General features: G+C 44.0%; 1 protein-coding gene across 1 annotated transcript; it reads left to right on the top strand.

Moving 5' to 3' along the window:
* Positions 1–4,424: 4,424 nt before the first annotated feature.
* Positions 4,425–9,369, top strand: LOC310784856 (BOLA class I histocompatibility antigen, alpha chain BL3-7-like; the record flags this gene model as incomplete). The annotated part of the gene is made up of 2 exons (XM_083645892.1): positions 4,425–4,593; positions 8,999–9,369. 2 exons carry the CDS (start codon positions 4,425–4,427, stop codon positions 9,367–9,369), a joined length of 540 nt encoding a protein of 179 aa, XP_083502018.1.
* Positions 9,370–18,580: the final 9,211 nt, after the last annotated feature.

Below are 18,580 nucleotides of genomic sequence, written 5' to 3'. Positions count from 1 at the left end.
GATAGGGCCCGGGGACTCATAGGCCTTCTGAGCGGTGAATCTTGTACTCCATAGTGCCATCCACGTTGTACCTAGGATGTATAGAAGAAATTAAAAGAGGGACAGTGACAGGGGAGAATAAAAGTCAAGTTTTAATTGATTACACAGTATCTTTTAACACAAAAGGAATAATGTTTGTTGTGGTTTATCCTTAGTGTATAACCGTTTTGTTTCCACAGCTATGTAGGCAAGTATGTCATTGTGTATTAAAATACCTGATTGCTCGGAGGTCATGCACTGTTGGATCCCCACTGACTTTTGACTTTTCCTGGTCAGATGGACTTGCAGATGTTCACATGGCTGACGTTTGTGAAGAAAGTGCAGTGGTCCACGCACCTCACATGGTATGGTCTGGGATTGGAGCGAGCTCCCAGGATTGCTGCAACATACTCAGCTGAAACGCAGATGTCTCTGACTGTTCCTCAGTTTTCTCTCAATCACACTATGCACAAAGTCACACACCATTTGTGTATGACCTCTCTCTAGGAACTTCTGTGTCACTGCCTTCTGTTTCTTAGTAGCAAACTTGAGGAGGGTATTGCTTAGGAACAGGTTTCGATTGGTAGCCGCATCATCACTCCACAGGATGTACTCTTCATACGAGGGGTTTGCTTGGAGGAAGTGCACGATGCATGAAGCAACTTTGTTGGCAGAGAGACCAGCTTTGATGTAATTGATGCATCATGGGAAGTCATGTCAAAAATGGTGAAGTTATGGACAGCGAGCTTGGTCTTGTAATAGAGGGAGGAGGCTTGTAGCTTGGGACAGAGCAGGAGCCCCTGTAGATCCATGCATGTGACCAGGGTCTTCTCACCTGCCTCTTCTTTGTCCTTCTGCTTCATGGGACGTGCAGTATCTTTTTTGATGCAGTGCTCCTCCCATGTGGCAGCGTCAATGTGCAAACTTCCCTGCTCCGACTCCCCCCGCTCCGCGGGGACTATCGGTGCGATTGTCGAGCGCACTTACGCAACAGGTGCGCTGCGCAACCACAGTGCGCACCACTCAATCAGTCTTCCAGAACATTCGAGGAAGGAGTTGGACAGTCCGTCAGTCATTCCATCTTGTGTGTGCTGTATACTGTACGTGAATGCAACTGTAAGTCAGTGTTTATTTCCTCTCTATATGTCACTTATAGTTCAGTTTACTTTGATACATACATAGATTACTGTTCAGTCCAGATATAGGCTATTTATTATTAATAATAAGACTACCCGGTTGTAATGTCTGTTGTGGGTTTAGTTTGCTCCACCGAATTTGATGTCAATAGCATGCCAGGAATGTTACAGATGGGTGATGGGAGCTAATGATGTAAACGTGCTACTGTTGGCTTTGTGTGATCCCATTGGGTTGTCCTGTATTGCATCATCCGCCATGTTCCACGTGCTTTGGGTTTAGTAGCGGTCTATAGCGACCTCATGGGGACATTTTGAGTACTGTTCAGCAATAGCTGTTTAATTGACAGTTCCCAGCAGATGGGCCTGGTGTCTTGTTCTTTATTCCTCTGAATAATTTGCACTACGTGTATGTGTATAAGTATATGTATGTATATATGTTTATGTATATGTGTATATGTATGTGTATATATGTAGATATATTGTTTATTCAAGGATATATATTTTTGTTTATATGATTCCAGATAACCACACGTTAACCACACATGGATGGCTGAATGTTTATTCATACTGGACATTAAAGACGGTTAATGAAACACTTTGAATGGTGCAGTCTTTCTAACAGAAGACTTAGGCCAGACTTGTATACACCAGCAAGTCCTTAAACATTTTGCTGAACACTTGCCATGTTCTGCATTGGAATGAACTCTGTGTGGAGGCGATTGATGGACTTGAACACAGGCTCCAGGTACATCTTAGAGGACAAGGACCTACAGTAGCATGATGGAACTTTTGGAAGGTCCAGAAGGAAGGTCTTCAGGAAGTCCTCATCTTCTCTCCTCACTGTCACTCTCTTCTTCTTCTCCTGAGGACTTTTCCCTCTTCTTCATACCCACTTCAAAAAATACCACTGCTTCAAGCCTAGGGTTGACAGGAACATGCGTTGGCACACTCTGGGCCCTATCTTCGTACGGTGCTATCGTTTGCGCTGCCGTTTGCACTCCTCTTATTGCTATCTTCCTAGCGCCTTAAGCTATCGTCTGCCTCCACCGTCCAGTTTTGCGCTGGGATCTAAGCACATGTGCGCAACACAGGTGTAGGCGTGGCCCAGGCGTGTCCGTGGGCCTCTAGCCTATCATCTGTCTCGCGCAAGTGTCATTTAGCGCTCTGGGGAAGATACCGTCTGTATTTTCCGAGCGCAAAGAGAGGTTTGGGCGTTGCCTGTTCCAAAATAGGCGTTCCAGCGCAATGTGTTAGAAAAGAAGGCCTTGGGTGCTCTCAATTTTAACGCCTGGTTGTAGCGCAAAAAACCCTTCTACGCCAGGCGTATGCCTGAGCGCAGACAGTATTCTCTGGCGCAGTGCAGGAAATCCTTGCTTGGATAGGCCCATTATGCGCGCTGACACACTTCCCTCCTCAGAATGCCACGTTGATTTTCAACTAACCTACACTGCAGAAAAAAACACACCTTCATTTAACAATGATAATTCGTTTGTCATGGTTTTGTGCGAAAAAGTGATTTGCCTTTTGAATTGGATTACCAGGGGAACGAGGGTCTGGCGGTGCAGGAGTCTGTGTGAGAGGGGTGCTTTTAAGTGTTCGGCTAGTGTGCCGTGTCCTGGAGGGAGGTCTCCCCGGAGAAGGTGTGAGCTGGGCCGGGTAGGCAGGCCAGGTGGGTCGGTGCAGGGTGGGTAGAGGCACTTAAGGCAGCGCTGTGCGCGGTCCCGTGGATCGAAATCAGTTTCTGGTAGGGTGACCAGATCCTAACTAACCAGATGTGGGACAAAGAGTACGTTTGTGTGGGACAATGTGGGACACGTTACCGGTGCATCGAGGTCTATCTAACTTAAAAAATAAACATTTCCATTCTGCTCCTTAGCTCATAACATATGCTTTGCCCTCTGGTTGATTCAGTAGCACATAAGAGACTATGCAAATAAAAACTTAACAATATATTTTATTTAAATGCAACTTTCACAACTCTGACCTGATGACCGCTGAAGCCCAAGGTCATCCATGGTATTTTTTTTTGGAAAGGATCTGTGTGTATGTATATATATATATATATATATATATATATATATATATATATATATATATATATATATACAGTATATATATAACAAAAGAAGGTACCACCGCACACTGGAGTCAGGATTTAACTGAGATTTATTCAGCAAACGACGCGTTTTGCTGTAGCAGCTTCATCAGGTTTGCTCATATATATATATATATATATTGCTGGGGACCCCTGGAGACCCTCAAGGACCCCCGGGGGGTCTATTTTGTTTGGAGCGTATATCCATGCCCCTTCTCCCGCCATTGCATACGCGTGGTCTGATGGACAGCTCTCAGATCCAATGGTGGTACCTGTTAAATAGATTACGCAATAAAACATGTTTTCATTGGTCATTTAGACGTCAAATCCTACCAGTAGATAGAGAAGAATGGATATATTCCATATATTAAAAAGCAAAAAATCATTAAAAATTTACGTTTTCATTGGATGCATGCGACGGTATGCATGCATGCAAGCATTATGTATGTGTGTGTGTGTGTGTGTGTGTGTGTGTGTGTGTGTGTGTGTGTGTGTGTGTGTGTGTGTGTGTGTGTGTGTGTGTGTGTATGTGTGTGTCTGTATGTGTGTGTGTATGTATGTATGTATGTATTGCTTCTTTAGAAATCTGAAGGTCTATTAGGGACTTTTTCACAGTTTTATTTTATTACTTCATTAAACAACTGCTCACTAGCTTTTGTCTATGGTATCTATGTAGTTCCAGCCTATGTTTTCTCATGCAGTGTAGTTTATCTGTAGCCTATAGTGGTCCCTGATAGGTCTAGTTTGTTCCACCTTGGGGGTAAAATTGGGCTCAGTCTTGTTTACCATACCAACATTTGGTCAACCAGACCAAATTGAGTTTTTAACTCCATTAGAATATCGAAAGAAACCAAATGTTTCTGTCGCTTCACTAAAAAACATCTGTCTCTCTTGTTTGTCTGATTCACATGACCTCCTGTCCATCCTCCATCTTTCTGTCTTACTATCCCTCCCTCTGTCCCCTCTTTTTTCTTCTCCCTCTCTCTCCCACCCCCTTGCTCCTGCCTGTTTTGTCTTTGTGTCTCTCTCACCCCTTTCCCCCCTCTCCAGAGCTTCCCTCTGTGTCTCTCCTCCAGAAGTCTCCCTCCTCTCCAGTCAGCTGCCACGCTACAGGTTTCTACCCTGACAGAGGCATGTTGTTCTGGAGGAGAGATGGAGAGAAGCTTCAGGACCTCATGGACCAAGGAGAGATCCTCCCCAACCACGATGGAACCTTCCAGACGAGCGTTCAGCTGGACGTTTCATCAGTCAAAGCTGAAGACTGGGGGAAGTACGAGTGTGTGTTTCAGTTATCTGGTGTCAAGGAGGACATCGTCACCAAACTGGACCCAGCAGTGATCCTGGGTAAGACTGGGATCAGAGCTGATGGAGGAGGAGAGACACATTTAGTTTACTTCTTACACTTACTTATTTTTTGTAATACATTTACTCATGCTCTTTCTGTTAACCCTCGTGATACTTTAATTCATTATGTGACAGCTGCTGGCGTTTTGACCCACAAGTAGGCCAAGGTCATTTTTCAGTTTTTTACAGATTCTGAAACTGCAGACTGTCATGTGCTTATTTGATTGTTCACACTCTGGAAAGTAAGAAGCTGAGAAATTGGACCTCAAAGTTGGAGAGGTTTTTCACACCTGAGGCAGCCAGGTAATGGGGGAGTGAACAATAGCTGCTCATTTACATTAACCACTCCCCATCCACTCCAGCTGATCACTGTCACTCCACTGACACACTGGGAGACAGTTCAAAAGTAAGACAATGATAGAATGTAGGACTGTTTAGGTGATGGGTTTCATACACTTTCTATAATAAAACATCTGAAAGCAAACATCTTATCAAATGGGGTACGCGCAGTCTAATTTTGAGGTATCCATGCTTTTATCACTTCTCATCTGGATTATTGTAATTCTTATTACATGTGTGCTTATTATGTTCTTTTTGGGCTCCTTGTGCAGAGCAAATTCCCTGAGCCAGGTCACCTCCTCTACCCCTCACGAAATATACCCCATAGTAGTCGCCGCGGTTCTGTGGGGCCACGAATGGTCTCGTAAAGCCATCGTCATCCATTCTGACAACCTAGCAGTCGTCGATATCATTAACAAAGGTCGTTCCAACTCCCCATCCATCATGCCGTTCATGCGCCGCCTAGTCTGGCATTCAGTCACCCACAACTACATTCTCCATGCAGCTCACGTCCCCGGCCACTTCAATACCATCGCTGACTCTCTTTCTCGTTTCTCTCTGCAGAAGTTCAGAAGCTTGGCTCATCATGCCGAAATCCATCCTACACCAGTTCCTCCGTATTCAGCATTGATCTTCAATGTGTAAATCCTGCCCTTCTTCCCCTCATCCTCCAATCTCAAAATGCCATCATTAACAGCGTCTCCCAATCAACCCTATCTTCATACTGGTCAGCTTGGAAAAGCTTCCACCTGTTCCACTACCGTTACAACATCACCTTCCCCACATTCAACCTAGTCACCATAACCAGCTTCATCTCCTATGCCCACTCCGTCATGACCGTCCAAACTCAAACTATCAGGACATACCTCAGTGGCATCAGCTTTTTCTCCAAACTCATAACCGGCAGTTCAAGCATAACATCCAATCTCCCCCAAGTACAGTAGACTCTCTCCTCAGAGGTCTCCTTCGTCAGGAACCTACCAGAGAGCCACAACGCCTTCCCCTCACCTTCGACTTGCTGTCAGCATGCATCCATACCCTCCGCACTGGCTACGATACTCCTCATGTAGCACGAACCTTGGAGGCCATGTTCGTGCTGGCCTTCTTCGGATTTCTTCGCTGCTCCGAAATCACCGCCTCGACCCTCATCTTCAACCCTCGCCGCCATGCTTGCACTTCCGACCTTCTCCACTACTCAGAAGACACCATGGTATTCTACCTTAAACATTCAAAAACCAACCAAACCGGTCAGCCTACCCCCATCTTCTAGTTTAACGTTCTATCATCGTTGAATCCTTTCCAAGTCCTTTCTTCTTACCTAAATTACCGGAACTCATCTGGCCATACACCCACGGATCCTCTGTTCATCACCAATTCCGGCCAAGTGGTCACTCGTTTCTGGTTCCATCATCACCTCCTCCAAGTCCTCTCCTCATCTGCTATTTGCCCCATCCACTACTCTGGTCACTCTTTCAGAATCAGTGCCGCCACTTCAGCCTCACGCAACGGAACCCCGGATCACTTCATCCAACTCATAGGCCGCTGGTCCTCCCAGACCTATCATCGCTACATTTGATCAGATCTCAAAGATCTCCATTCTGCCCAGTCCTTTCTATTCACCTAACTGGAGGTTTTTGGGCGTCTGATGAATCCGATCGCCTGCCGGACTCACCGGAGATCAAATGTAGGCCGGACCCCGCCAAACCTCCCCAATCCACTCATGATTCGCCGTGAGGAATCTCTCACTCCGCCGAGACGGAACTCATCCATTTAAATAAATGGTTAAACGTTCCTGGTTGTAGTGTGGTTCTTGCTAGTGAAAAGGGAGTTCAGAAGCTGCTGAACAAAAATAAAAAACACAAAGACATTGGTTTCAGACTGTGCTTCAACTCAAGCTGTTAACTAGCAAGCAGCAGATAAGAAAACACGACAGACAGAAAGACACACACACACACACACACACACACACACACACACACAAGAGTGATTTTTGGGCCAAAATTGCGGCAGCGCTGACCTAACACTCGTTTCTTTCTTTGTTACTCTTCGACTACTCCACACGTCAAAACGTGCTAAAACATTTATATTATACAGTCTATGGCTAAAACACACATCTATCCATAACTAGATGCTCGCACAGTCCTAAAACAGAAACAAAATGTAATGTTAGGGCTCATGATTATACAAACTCACCAAGGAGGAAAAGCCAGAAAGTGCTTCACTGCACTGCTGCATCAGTAACTCCCATAATGTTGTCTGTGTTCTGCGCAATGTTGTCAGATGAAGGTGCCCGGACCGCACTCGCAGATAAAGTTTAAAGAATCTTACTTAATCCAACAAGATCATCTCACGGGAAACAAAAGCCGAATAGCCAATCGAAACTCTGTATACAAATACAAGACTGCCCCTTTGTTCAGCTCGTTCAGCTCGTTTCCAGCAGTAAAACAACTCAAGTTTTATTTAACAAGATTAACGTATTTAATGACCCCCAAATATCTTCATTTTATATGGAATGGATAGTTCAAATACGCTATGGTATGCTAGTGTGAAAAATGAAAAACCAAATGTTACATTACATTAGATGCCCGTAGTGGAAAACTGATACGGCCGAATTGCGGTCCCTGCCGACAGCAGCTGTCACATATACATTTACCTTTTGGGACATTTGTGTCCCCTATCAAGTGTGAGTGGTGCAGCCCAGTGACTATGGGCTCTATCTTCCCAATGGCGGTAATTTTGCGTTAGCGCCCGTTTTGCGATGGAATAGCGCCGTGCAAAGCCCTAATTGTGGGGGTGTCGGGCCGCTGCGCTTCACGTCATCTCAGCGCAAACCTCCATAGGCGTGTTTATGCCCATAAACACGCACAAGGTGAGATCACTCCCCTTAAAAGCCACAGCGTCACCGCCATCACGTCACCAGCTCCTTTTTTGCCGAGAGCAAGCAGAGAAACAGAGTGGACAATTCTGACACAGGCTATTGAAATAGGCTAGAAGTCAAATATCACACATTTGTACCCTATTAAAGAAACAAATATTTTTAGATGTGTAGGCCTATTATGAACGAAACGTCTAATTACAGTAAGCGCACGCTTTGGGACATCACCACGTAATTGCGCAGCCCTCTCTCTCTTCGATCTCTCGTTCTCCCCCCCCCCTCTCTCTCTCTCGCTCTCTCTCTCTCTCACCCTCTCTCTTTTCTCTCTCTCTCTCTGTTTCTCTGCTTGCACTCAGCAAGAAAGAAGCTGGTGACGTGAGGGCGATGATGCTGTGGCTTTTAAGGGGACTGATCTCACCTTGTGAATCCTCTCATGGGCCTATGAGGTTTGCGCCGAGATGACGTGAAGCGCAGCGGGCCGACACGCCCACAATTAGGGCTTTGCACGGCGCAAAACGGGTGCTAACGCAAAATTACCGCCGTTGCGAAGATAGGGCCCTTAGTTTACTTCTTACATCTGACTTGCAGTGGATGTTTTGTTTTTGTTGTTCTGTACCCTGACTGTTTCTCTCCTTGTTGTGTTTTTTTTCCCCCTACTGTCATCCAGTTCAGTTTGGTTTTTGGTCATCTTGATTATTTTATTTTTTGCTTCTTTAGAAATCAGAAGATCCGAAGACTTATTTTGCAGTTTTATTCTGATTGGTTTATTAAACTTCTCACTCGCTTTTGTATTATGTATCGATTTAGTTCCAGCTAATATTTTCTCATGCAGTGTAGTTTCTCTGTAGCCATTAGCTGTAGCCTATAGTGGTCCCTGATAGGGTCATAGTTTGTTCCACCTTGGGGGTAAATTTGGGCTTAGTCTTGTTTACCATAACAACATTTGGGCAACCAGACTCCATGACTCCATTTTTAACTCCATGAGAATATCGAAAGAAACCAAACGTGTTCACAAAAAAAACATCCGCTGTCTCGTTTCTGATTCACATGACCTCCTGTCCATCCTCCCTGTTTCTGTCTTTCTTTCCCTCTGTCTGCCCCCTCTTTTTTCTTCTCCCTCTTTCTCCCTCTCCCTTGCTCCCACCTTTTTTCTGTCTTTGTCTCTCTCTCACCCCTTGCCCCCCTCTCCAGTTCTTCCCTCTGTGTCTCTCCTCCAGAATTCTCCCTCCTCTCCAGTCAGCTGCCATGCTACAGGTTTCTACTCTGACAGAGACATGTTGTTCTGGAGGAGAGATGGAGAGAAGCTTCAGGACCTCATGGACCCCGGAGAGATCCTCCCCAACCACGATGGAACCTTCCTGATGTTCGTTCAGCTGAACATTTCATCAGTCAAACCTGAAGACTGGGGGAAGTACGAGTGTGTGTTTCAGCTCTCTGGTGTCAAGGAGGACATCGTCACCAAACTGGACCCAGCAGTGATCATGACGAACAAGCCGGGTAAGACTGGGATCACAGCTGATGGAGGAGGAGAGACACATACTTTACTTAGACGTGACTTGTAGTGCATGTTTTGTTTTTGTTGTTCATACCAGACTGTTTCTCTGCTTGTTGTGGAGGGTTTATTTAAATGTAATTGTATGTCATCCAGTTCAGTCTGGTTTTTAGTCATCTTGATTTTGTTTCTTCTTCTTTAGAAATCAAAAGTTCCTAGGGGACTTTTCTTTGCAGTTTTCTTATCATATATAATACTAATACTAATAATACTAATACTAATAATAATAATAATAATAATTGAATGGATTTATATAGCGCCTTTCTAGATACTCAAAGTGCTTCACATATCAAGGGAGGGAGGGGAGGGAACTCAACTCAACTCAACTCATATATATTATTAGTTTATTAAACATATCACTAGCTTTTGTATTTAGTTCCAGCCTTTGTTTTCAAATGCAGTGTAGTTTCTCTGTAGCCTCTATGGTGTTCCCCGAAAGCCCCATAGTTTGTTCCTCCATGGGGGTAAATTTTGTTTACATACCACCATTTGACCAACCAGACAGTTTTTAGGAAATGTATATCATACAACAGTTAGTTCCAGCTGAGCAATTTTATTGGACAAGAGGGATTCTAGCCATGCTGATATTTTAGTATAACATCACGTGCACCTCACAGTGTGTATATCATGCCACTTCACAGCTGTTCTAATCAACAACAACAATCAATACCACTATTAACATTACATTGAAATGTCATTCACAAAGTGTAAATCCGACAGCAGAAAGATGGATGTATTTACATACATAACCTTTGACTTGATTAAAAATACATGCTACAGCATGCGCTGCGACGCGTCATCAGTGATGTTAACTGGGGTCGTGAGGTGTTTCGGGTCTCTCAACATCATACACCCTCGCCCAGTAGACCCGGCCGAGGCCCATTAAGACCCGACCCGCGTCCCAGAAGCAGCCGCTCACGGATCAGCCTTCCTACTCTGTCTGCAACGTTGCCTGCGGAAGGGTTGATCACACCCAATCCGCTGCAATAGAGTTAGTGCTACACCGCAGTATATGTAAGACCCTTCGGTGCATGGAGGGTCTAGGCCAGGGGTGTCAAACTCAATTTCACCCCGGGCCACATCAGCATTATGGTTGCCCTCAAAGGGCCGGTTGTAAATGTAACACGATATAAATGTATCTAGCCTACGTGTTATAATATTTCATGCCCCTGATTCGGTTATTATTGTTTTTTAGTAATAACTTAATACTTAATAACTAGCTCTGAAAGAATTATAGGGAAAACAATGGCAAACAGACAGCTAGTAGCCTACAACTATTATTCAATTTAACAATATTTTAAATATTTTTTATTTTAAGCCATATTGCGAAGAATTGTATTGCGGAAATTGTATTCTTTGCTAGCTCTCGCGGGCCACATAAATGAGGTGCCGCGCCGGATCTGGCCCCCGGGCCTTGAGTTTGACACATGTGGTCTAGGCCCTGTGTGGGTGACTCCAGGCCGGGCTCATCCTACGTCTCACCAGACCCTCCCGGGGAAAAGGCAATCCTATATGGGCAGAGAGAATGTCTCAAGAAGGCCTGTGCGCTGCACGTCATTAGCTTAAACTTAGACTTAAACTATGAATGGTCCTCAGAGGAGGATGAGGGTGAGCAACGTTACCTGAATTTGTCTGTGGAAACCTCCAGGTTTGCTCATATTTCACCTGCAGACAGTAGCGGCTCCAGCCAATTGTGGCTGGGGGGGCTAAGGGGGGGCTTAAATATTTACAGCGGGGGCTAACTTTTTCTACATAAATAGACAGTGGTTCTCTTCTCAACCTGTGGTACAGGTACCACTGGTGGTACGCGGGGACCCTCCCTCTTATACATTCATATGGTGGTAATTTCTCAGGTACTTGTGTAAAAGGTTGAAAACCACTAATATAAGAAATAATAATAATACGATTGATAGGGTGTGAATAGGCTCTACTATTAGACAAGGAGGGCCCACTGCTTTTCCATTGAGAGCCAAATCCCAACCCAACATTATGCATGTAAGTGCTTCAATGAGCTGAAGACTGACTGTGTATTTAGCCCTATGTCACACTGTATGTTGAGACTGATGAGTCCAGTTACACAAGGCTATATTCAGCACACACATTTAGATGGTAAATCAAGAATTTATATTCACAAGTTACACAAAAGATTTAAAATGTGTTATATTTTAGAGACAAATTAGGCTAATCACTGCATATAGGCTATATGTAAATAAACAGTGCCACATACACAGCCACATCCATTCATCAATGCCAGAGTAAAAAGAAATATAACCATTCATATAGACTGCACTATATAACAATCACACCAGTGACAAGACTGTGTAGTGACTGAGCTGGACAACAGGCATTTTGATACTTTTATCAAAACTAGCTCAGTGGCCTTGTGGTCTGAGTGTCCGCCCTGAGACTGAGCACACAAACGGGGCCTGAAAGAAGCGCCCACTTCCCACGCAGAAGTTGTGATCTAAAACAACAAACTTTCATGGGAGAACGACAGTTATGTAACAGTCAGCAACAGTCCAATAGGTTTGATATGCGTACAGCAGCTTCACATGCCTCAGAGACACACGCATGAGCACGGCATCGTGGCCAAAAAAGGCAACGCAGTCTTAACATCAACATAAAGGCTTGATCAATATAAAGGTGCGCGATACTAACGCTAGACGCTTGTTTTATGTCCATTTTACCTGATGTATGTGAGGAAATTGAACTTCCGCGGTTGAGACGCTTTGAGATGGAACAGGCCAATTTGAGCAGAGCAGCCATAATCACTTGCCAGTAGCGGGAGAACCCCTCTATATAAAGCAATAACCATGCCCTGTGGCGCCGGGATTGGCCAGGAGCAACACTGGAGGGCACACAGCCCAGCGATTTCATGAACCAACTGAATAGCTCTTGAGAACGGACAGCGATTTCGAGAGCGGACATTGAAATTAATTATGGTCACCTACCTTCCTTAGCATAGTAATAATAATAATAATAATAAGTATAATAATTGTAATCTACACAATGTACACAATCTACAAAAACATGCAATAATATAAACGGTGTTGTGTTCACGTTCATAGCTCATATAATATAATGACGTATCATATCGTTAATTTCAAGCTCAATTCTTACCCAGAGAAAAGGTACAGCACTGAAAATGTAACAAGCAATAGTTTTTTAAACATCTTTATTTTAAAAGATGAAAAACCCCGGGTGCTTTAGTCCCAAGCTTCAATGCTCCTGGCCAATCCCAGCGCCACAGGGCGTGGTTATTGCTTATCCTATGTGGGGTTAGAAATCACGCGCCAGCCACGGAGGTGTGTAAATGCTGTGTTCAAGGAGGCTGGGAATTTTCACTTCTACTATTGATGAACAGAGCACCAATACATCGATCAGTGGATTATTTTTTTAATTAATTTATATTTTTAGAATAAACTTCAGAATATTTGTGTATTAGCCTAGTTTAGTTGTTATAAATTAAGTTTTTGTTTTTCTCCAAATAAATTTCCAGGGGGGGCTTAGGGGGGGCTTGGCTAATTTCAGGGGGGGGCTCAAGCCCCCCCTAGCCCCCCCTTGCCGCCGCGGCTGCCTGCAGAACATGACAATTTGGAGAAAAACAAAAACGAAGCAAACACTGTTAGGCAAACAGTATGGGCTGTCAAAACTTGGCTACGTTCGAAAACTATGACCATCGACTTCATTGAGAAGAGAGAGCTGACTACTGTTTTAAGGCAGCTTCATGGATCCGTACGGACGACCAAAGGAGAGCTATATGGGATAAGTGATGTTTAAACACATTTCAATAATGAAGACTACTTAGCAGCCAATTCAGGTCATATGACAGTGCATGCCCCATTTCTTTGAGGTTATATAACCCATTCCTTGTTAGGCACGCCCCCTTTCATTCATGTTGTCTCCTCATCCATTCACAGTTTCCCATGCTGCTTCCCCTCTGTGGCAATAACCAATCAGCCAAGCTATTCCTTTCCTGCTGAGCCAATCACTTAAAGTCGAGCTGAACCCAAAAATGACTTTAATTTTTAGTTCAAATACCTGGGTATTCAGTGCACCTATTTAATAATGTATGCCAAAAAAATCTAAAAAAATCAAATTTATTTAGTTTTTCACACTTTTTCACATAAAAAGTTCATTTTTCAAGATTTCATTCATAACAGTAATCTACAGTTTGCTGATGTCACCAAGTACCATTACATTTCCCCATTTCAACCAATCATATCACGACATGGCAGCTGTCAATCAAATCATCATTTCAAGATAATTTTATCTGCCAAATGAAGGAGAAAATGGCGGCTAGTGCCTGTCATCTGGCAGAATTTCTAGCCCATAACCTAACTACTAACTTGGCCAATTGTATAAAACATACACAATAAAGCAAACGGTAGAAGGGTAAGTGGCTCGTTAAAACTCGCATTCCAGGAATATTGTATTTACAGCAATAGCGTTAATGCCGCATGCCTGAGAGCCTGGTTGTCAGGGGTCCCACCTCGGAGGACCGGCTGCACTCTCCGCCCCGCAACACAAAGGCAGCTGGCTGCCTGCGGCTCACCTAGCTCTACTCAGCCTCTAACCTTCTGTCTCCAGGCTCTTCCCAAGGAGAGCGCCACAACACACTGAATCCCACTCGATTTGGAGACGGAACATGCCAGGATTGGCCAAAGCCCAAATAAAATCATCGACATGCTACTATGACACACCTCTCAACGTGTCATCTCAGACAAGTTATGTTTTCAGTCTGAAACGGACTCCGACCCACGCGCCACTTGGGCTCCGTTGGGTTCATTTTGACTTTGACTTTAACCAGTAGTATATCAGTCCATGTTTTACTATGCTATGTACTGCATGTGTGCTTTAAGTCATCCTCAGTTGCTGATCATTATCGCTGAAGCAGTTGTTTTCGCTCTTACCGGCTTTGCTGCCTCTTACAGTCGCTGTCATTCTCATGTTGCGGTTGTTTTGCTCATTGTCAGTCTTTTCCTCGCTTGGATTATCTCCCCATTCATGGAGCAAATCGGTTCAAGCAAGCGGCCTATACCAGCTCCTCCATTTCCCTCCAGCCAGGACTCCGTCATAAGAGAACAGCAGACTTCAGACATCAGTCCAAGAGGTTAAAAAATGTATTAACTATTTTCTTCAGCGAACCGGTGTTTCAGGCGCCCAGCAGCCGTCCAAGCATTCACCCGGGCTTTCCGCACGGCAGCGATCATCGCATCTCCAAGCTTCCGCAAGCACCAGGCCGTTCCATTTCACGTTACCTGTGAGCAATTGCACAGAAGCCGCAACCGGATGCCCCTGCTATCACCGGGCAGTTCCAAGTCTTTACCTAATCCTTAATCAAACCTTTCCGCTTCACAAAGGTTGTGTGAAGCGGAAAGATGTCACGTCGCTGCCTGGTGACGTCATCAACGCACACTGTATCTTTAATTCATTATCCTTCTTGACAGCATGCTGTTTATCGATTAATGTGCAAAGTAGTCTCTCCCCAGACTCATATTACGTTGAATCGCTGCGCTCCGCAAATGAGTCTGTACCACTTCACAGCCACTGCTGGGGTTTGAGGGCGCATCTAGGGGGGTGACATTGAATGAGTGACAGGTCATAGCACCAATGAGAGAGTGGTTCGAAAAATGGGCTGCGCCTCCCGTGTTATCTGATCGCAAAGTCGCAAAATCACTGGCAAACTGGCCAAGTGAACGGTTCCCTCCCATTACCAGCCGGCTGGGTGGAAGCGTCCCAGACCCAGAGAGAGCTCTGCAGCATGCAGTAACGTACTGTATCAGCGTAAGAACTCTCATGGGTCTGGCGTCGAGACTACTTTTTCAGTAACAAAGTAATATAAGGCGTTATAATTTCCAAAACAGTAATTATATTACAGTTAATAATCCAAGTAACGCTGCCTTAATGCATTAGATCACTGCCCGCCAGAATGCAGTGTTTTCTATGTAAAAAGAGATGAAAAGAAAAGGTAATCCTCACGGACTCAGGTAGACCTGTCGCACCGTATGTGCGGCGCGACAGGTCAGAGTGTGGTTGTCTACTTCAAAACAAACCGAAGCAGCATGATGGAGGCTGAAGCCAGGAGAAGATAAATATGTGTGACATAAATATGACATTAACCGCCAACACACAGACACACAACGGGCCAACAAGAGTCCCACCAAACTAGGCTTTAAGGATGTGTAGCAGCCTGATAATCTAGTTATATTATATTTATATGTATATTATATTAAGCCTAATTGTGTCATGAACATGAGACTTCATGTCTATGTTATCATTATTATCATACTGGTTTTATATAGTGATAAGAAACCAAATAAAGGATCAAATTGAAGTTACTGTCGTTGCAACGGCCTAAAAACAGCACTTAGTGCCAGGCGCAGCGCAGATTAGTGGGCGTGGACCAGGGCACTCGATATTTTGGTGTCGGCGCTACACGTGGCCTGAAGCATTATAACCACGCCTTTTAAGCGTAAAATTATGCACTACCTGCTCATTGGAGAAGTGCAGTAAACGAATCACAAGCTTCCCTTTTAAGCTCCAATTCCACGGTGCGATCCAGTCCGGTCAGAAAAGCCGACCAAAGCGCTCTGAGCTCCCCCCCTCCCTTTCATCCCCGTCTGTCTCCATATAATATTATTCCATATTATTATGCTTCTCAAACCAATCTCACTGCAGTTTAAATACTGCAAGCATGTAAATACGCTACACTATAGCAAGATCAAAGTGAAAAGAATGTTCTAAACGCATTGGCTAGAAAAATATAGCCTATCCCTATGTGGCCTATGTCATGATGAGAGTAGATTGGTGAAAATGTGTCCAGATTAGAATTATATTGTTTTCTCTCACTACCTTTTCTTCTCCAGTGCTGCAGATGATGCACATAAATATAGCCTACATTATGTAAAGTCATTGCATAAATGTGTTTTTATTGTAAAAGTAAATGTGAAGTAATCCAAGTCTTATTGGAGCGGACATCACAGTAGGACATCACAGTATAACCGTGTTATGGCTGTCACTCATCTAAATGACGTTAAATCTGCGAGGGATATATATATATATATACCACCTGGATTACATATATGTTTCACATAGGGTTGTGTTTGGATTTCTATGTTTTATTTTGGCCAATATTGAAATGTTCGAGAATTGCATGTTGTGTGAACATAAACATTATTTCTGTACCACTTTAGGCAATTTAGGCTGATTTCTTGTCGAAATGTATTAGCCTCCATGCATGCTGGGAGATTTCACATGTGGCTCAACAGCCTCTGAATGACAGGGGCTCAAAACTACAATATAACAACTTTTTTTCCATCTGTCTTTGTGCCTGTCTGACGCGCGAGAGAGAGGGAGAGAGAGAGAGAGAGAGAGAGGGGGAGAGAGTGTAAGATCGGCAGAGGAGAGCTGTGCGTAAATACACACAGTAATATCCGCGGCGCACTGAATAAGGCCTGGTTTTGAAAAGCACAAAATTAACGACAGGGGGGAAGATAACGTTACGCCGGTATTTAAGGTCGAAACGGCCATTCTGGCCTATTCGGACAATCACATTATACTCAGCCTCCCTGGCAAAGTCTACTCCAAGGTACTGGAAAGGAGGGTCCGGCCGATAGTCAAACCACAGATTGAAGAGGAACAATATGGATTCCGTCCTGGTGGAACAACGGACCAGCTCTTTACTCTCACGAGGATCAGGCCCGTATCTAGACTGCCACACTAGGGTGGGCTGGTAGGGGGCAACTTTGGCGGTAGGTTGCCAGAGGTTGTGGGTTCGGGATGGGGATTAAATTGCATTATATGCAGTGGCGCTGGAAGTACTTTTAGGTAGGAATGGACTCTCGGTGCTGCCTGGGGCAGCGGCGAAAAAAATTTGACGTTTTTTGGACTTTCATCCAAGAATATTTAATTTTAAATTAACATTAGGATTATACTGTTGTGATGTCATGATTCAGTATCTTCTCCTTTTCTCACTCACTTTCATGTAACCACCTGCTCTCCCTGTAGTCGTTTTACACTACAACAGACAGCAACACAGGCATAAACACTGAACCAAAGTGTTCCAGTAGGAGTCACCATTCTGTTTTGGGTCACCATCTGTAAGTAGGAACTTTCACTCAGGTGACAGGCCAATGTTTACATTATTATTGTCAAAACTATTAGCAAACTGTACAAACTAACTATTTACAAAACTATTGCTATATTTCCAAGACGTTTAGTCTTATTTAAACTCAAACTGAAAAGTGACAATTGTTAATTTGTTCGTTTGTTTTTTTGTAATTAGACCTATGGAAAGTTTGTAATTTATAAGATGAACTGGGTTAGGGCATTTACAAGCTTATAGCTTCAGCCCTAACCTTTTCGGCCAGCATCGTATGTTTGTTTTGTTTCGCATGTTTGTTTGTTTTTGTGATGTGGCGGGAAATAAACTTTATTCATTCATTCATTCATTAAAAACTACTTTGAAAGCAGATTGACTTACCCTAAAAATAAATAAAAATACTTCATCCAGTTTAAAATAATCAACTCCATAATATTTCTTTTCATTAGATGAGCTAATTTCTCAAATCAAATTAAAGCTATAACTACTGTTAGGTGCCCTAAACTAACTAACCCAGTGGTCTCCAACTTTCGGGTCGCGACCCTAAGTGCGGTCGCCTGGAATTCAAAAAGGGAGATTTTTTTTTTTTGATTTTTTTTGGGTGGGCAAGATTAATTTTTGGGTGTTCATAGCCCACCCCTGACCCCCCTAGAATCGGCCCTGACGAGGATCCTGAAGGGGGCCTGGGAGTATGCCAAATGTGCTTTGTGGATTTGGAGAAAGCATATGACCCCCAGGAGATATTGTGGGAGGTGCTGAGTATGGGATGGAGGGGTCATTATTGAGGGCCATCCAATCTCTGTACTCCCAGACCTGTCCTCCGCCAGGGCTGCACTTTGACACCTATCCTGTTTGTGATCTTCATGGACAGGACTGAGCCCAACTGGAAATCCTATGTAAAATCGGAGGGAAACTCTTGTAGTGTATTTTAGGTATTAGGGATAGAAGCTTTGTCACCTGGGAGACTCAAGAGTGGAGCCGCTGCTCCTTTATACCTAAAATACACTACAAGAGTTTCCTTCCGATTTTACATAGGATTTCCAGTTGGGCTCAGTCTGTCTTTGTTGACTGTAGTCTGCAGTTGTTATGCCATTTAGCAGCAAAATCTGTTAGTGTA

This window comes from Poromitra crassiceps, assembly GCF_964638095.1.
Source record: "Poromitra crassiceps genome assembly, chromosome: 11".
Classification (NCBI taxonomy): domain Eukaryota; kingdom Metazoa; phylum Chordata; class Actinopteri; order Beryciformes; family Melamphaidae; genus Poromitra; species Poromitra crassiceps.
The sequence above is the reverse complement of the archived record's forward strand: the minus strand, read 5'-3'. Positions and strand labels throughout refer to the sequence as shown.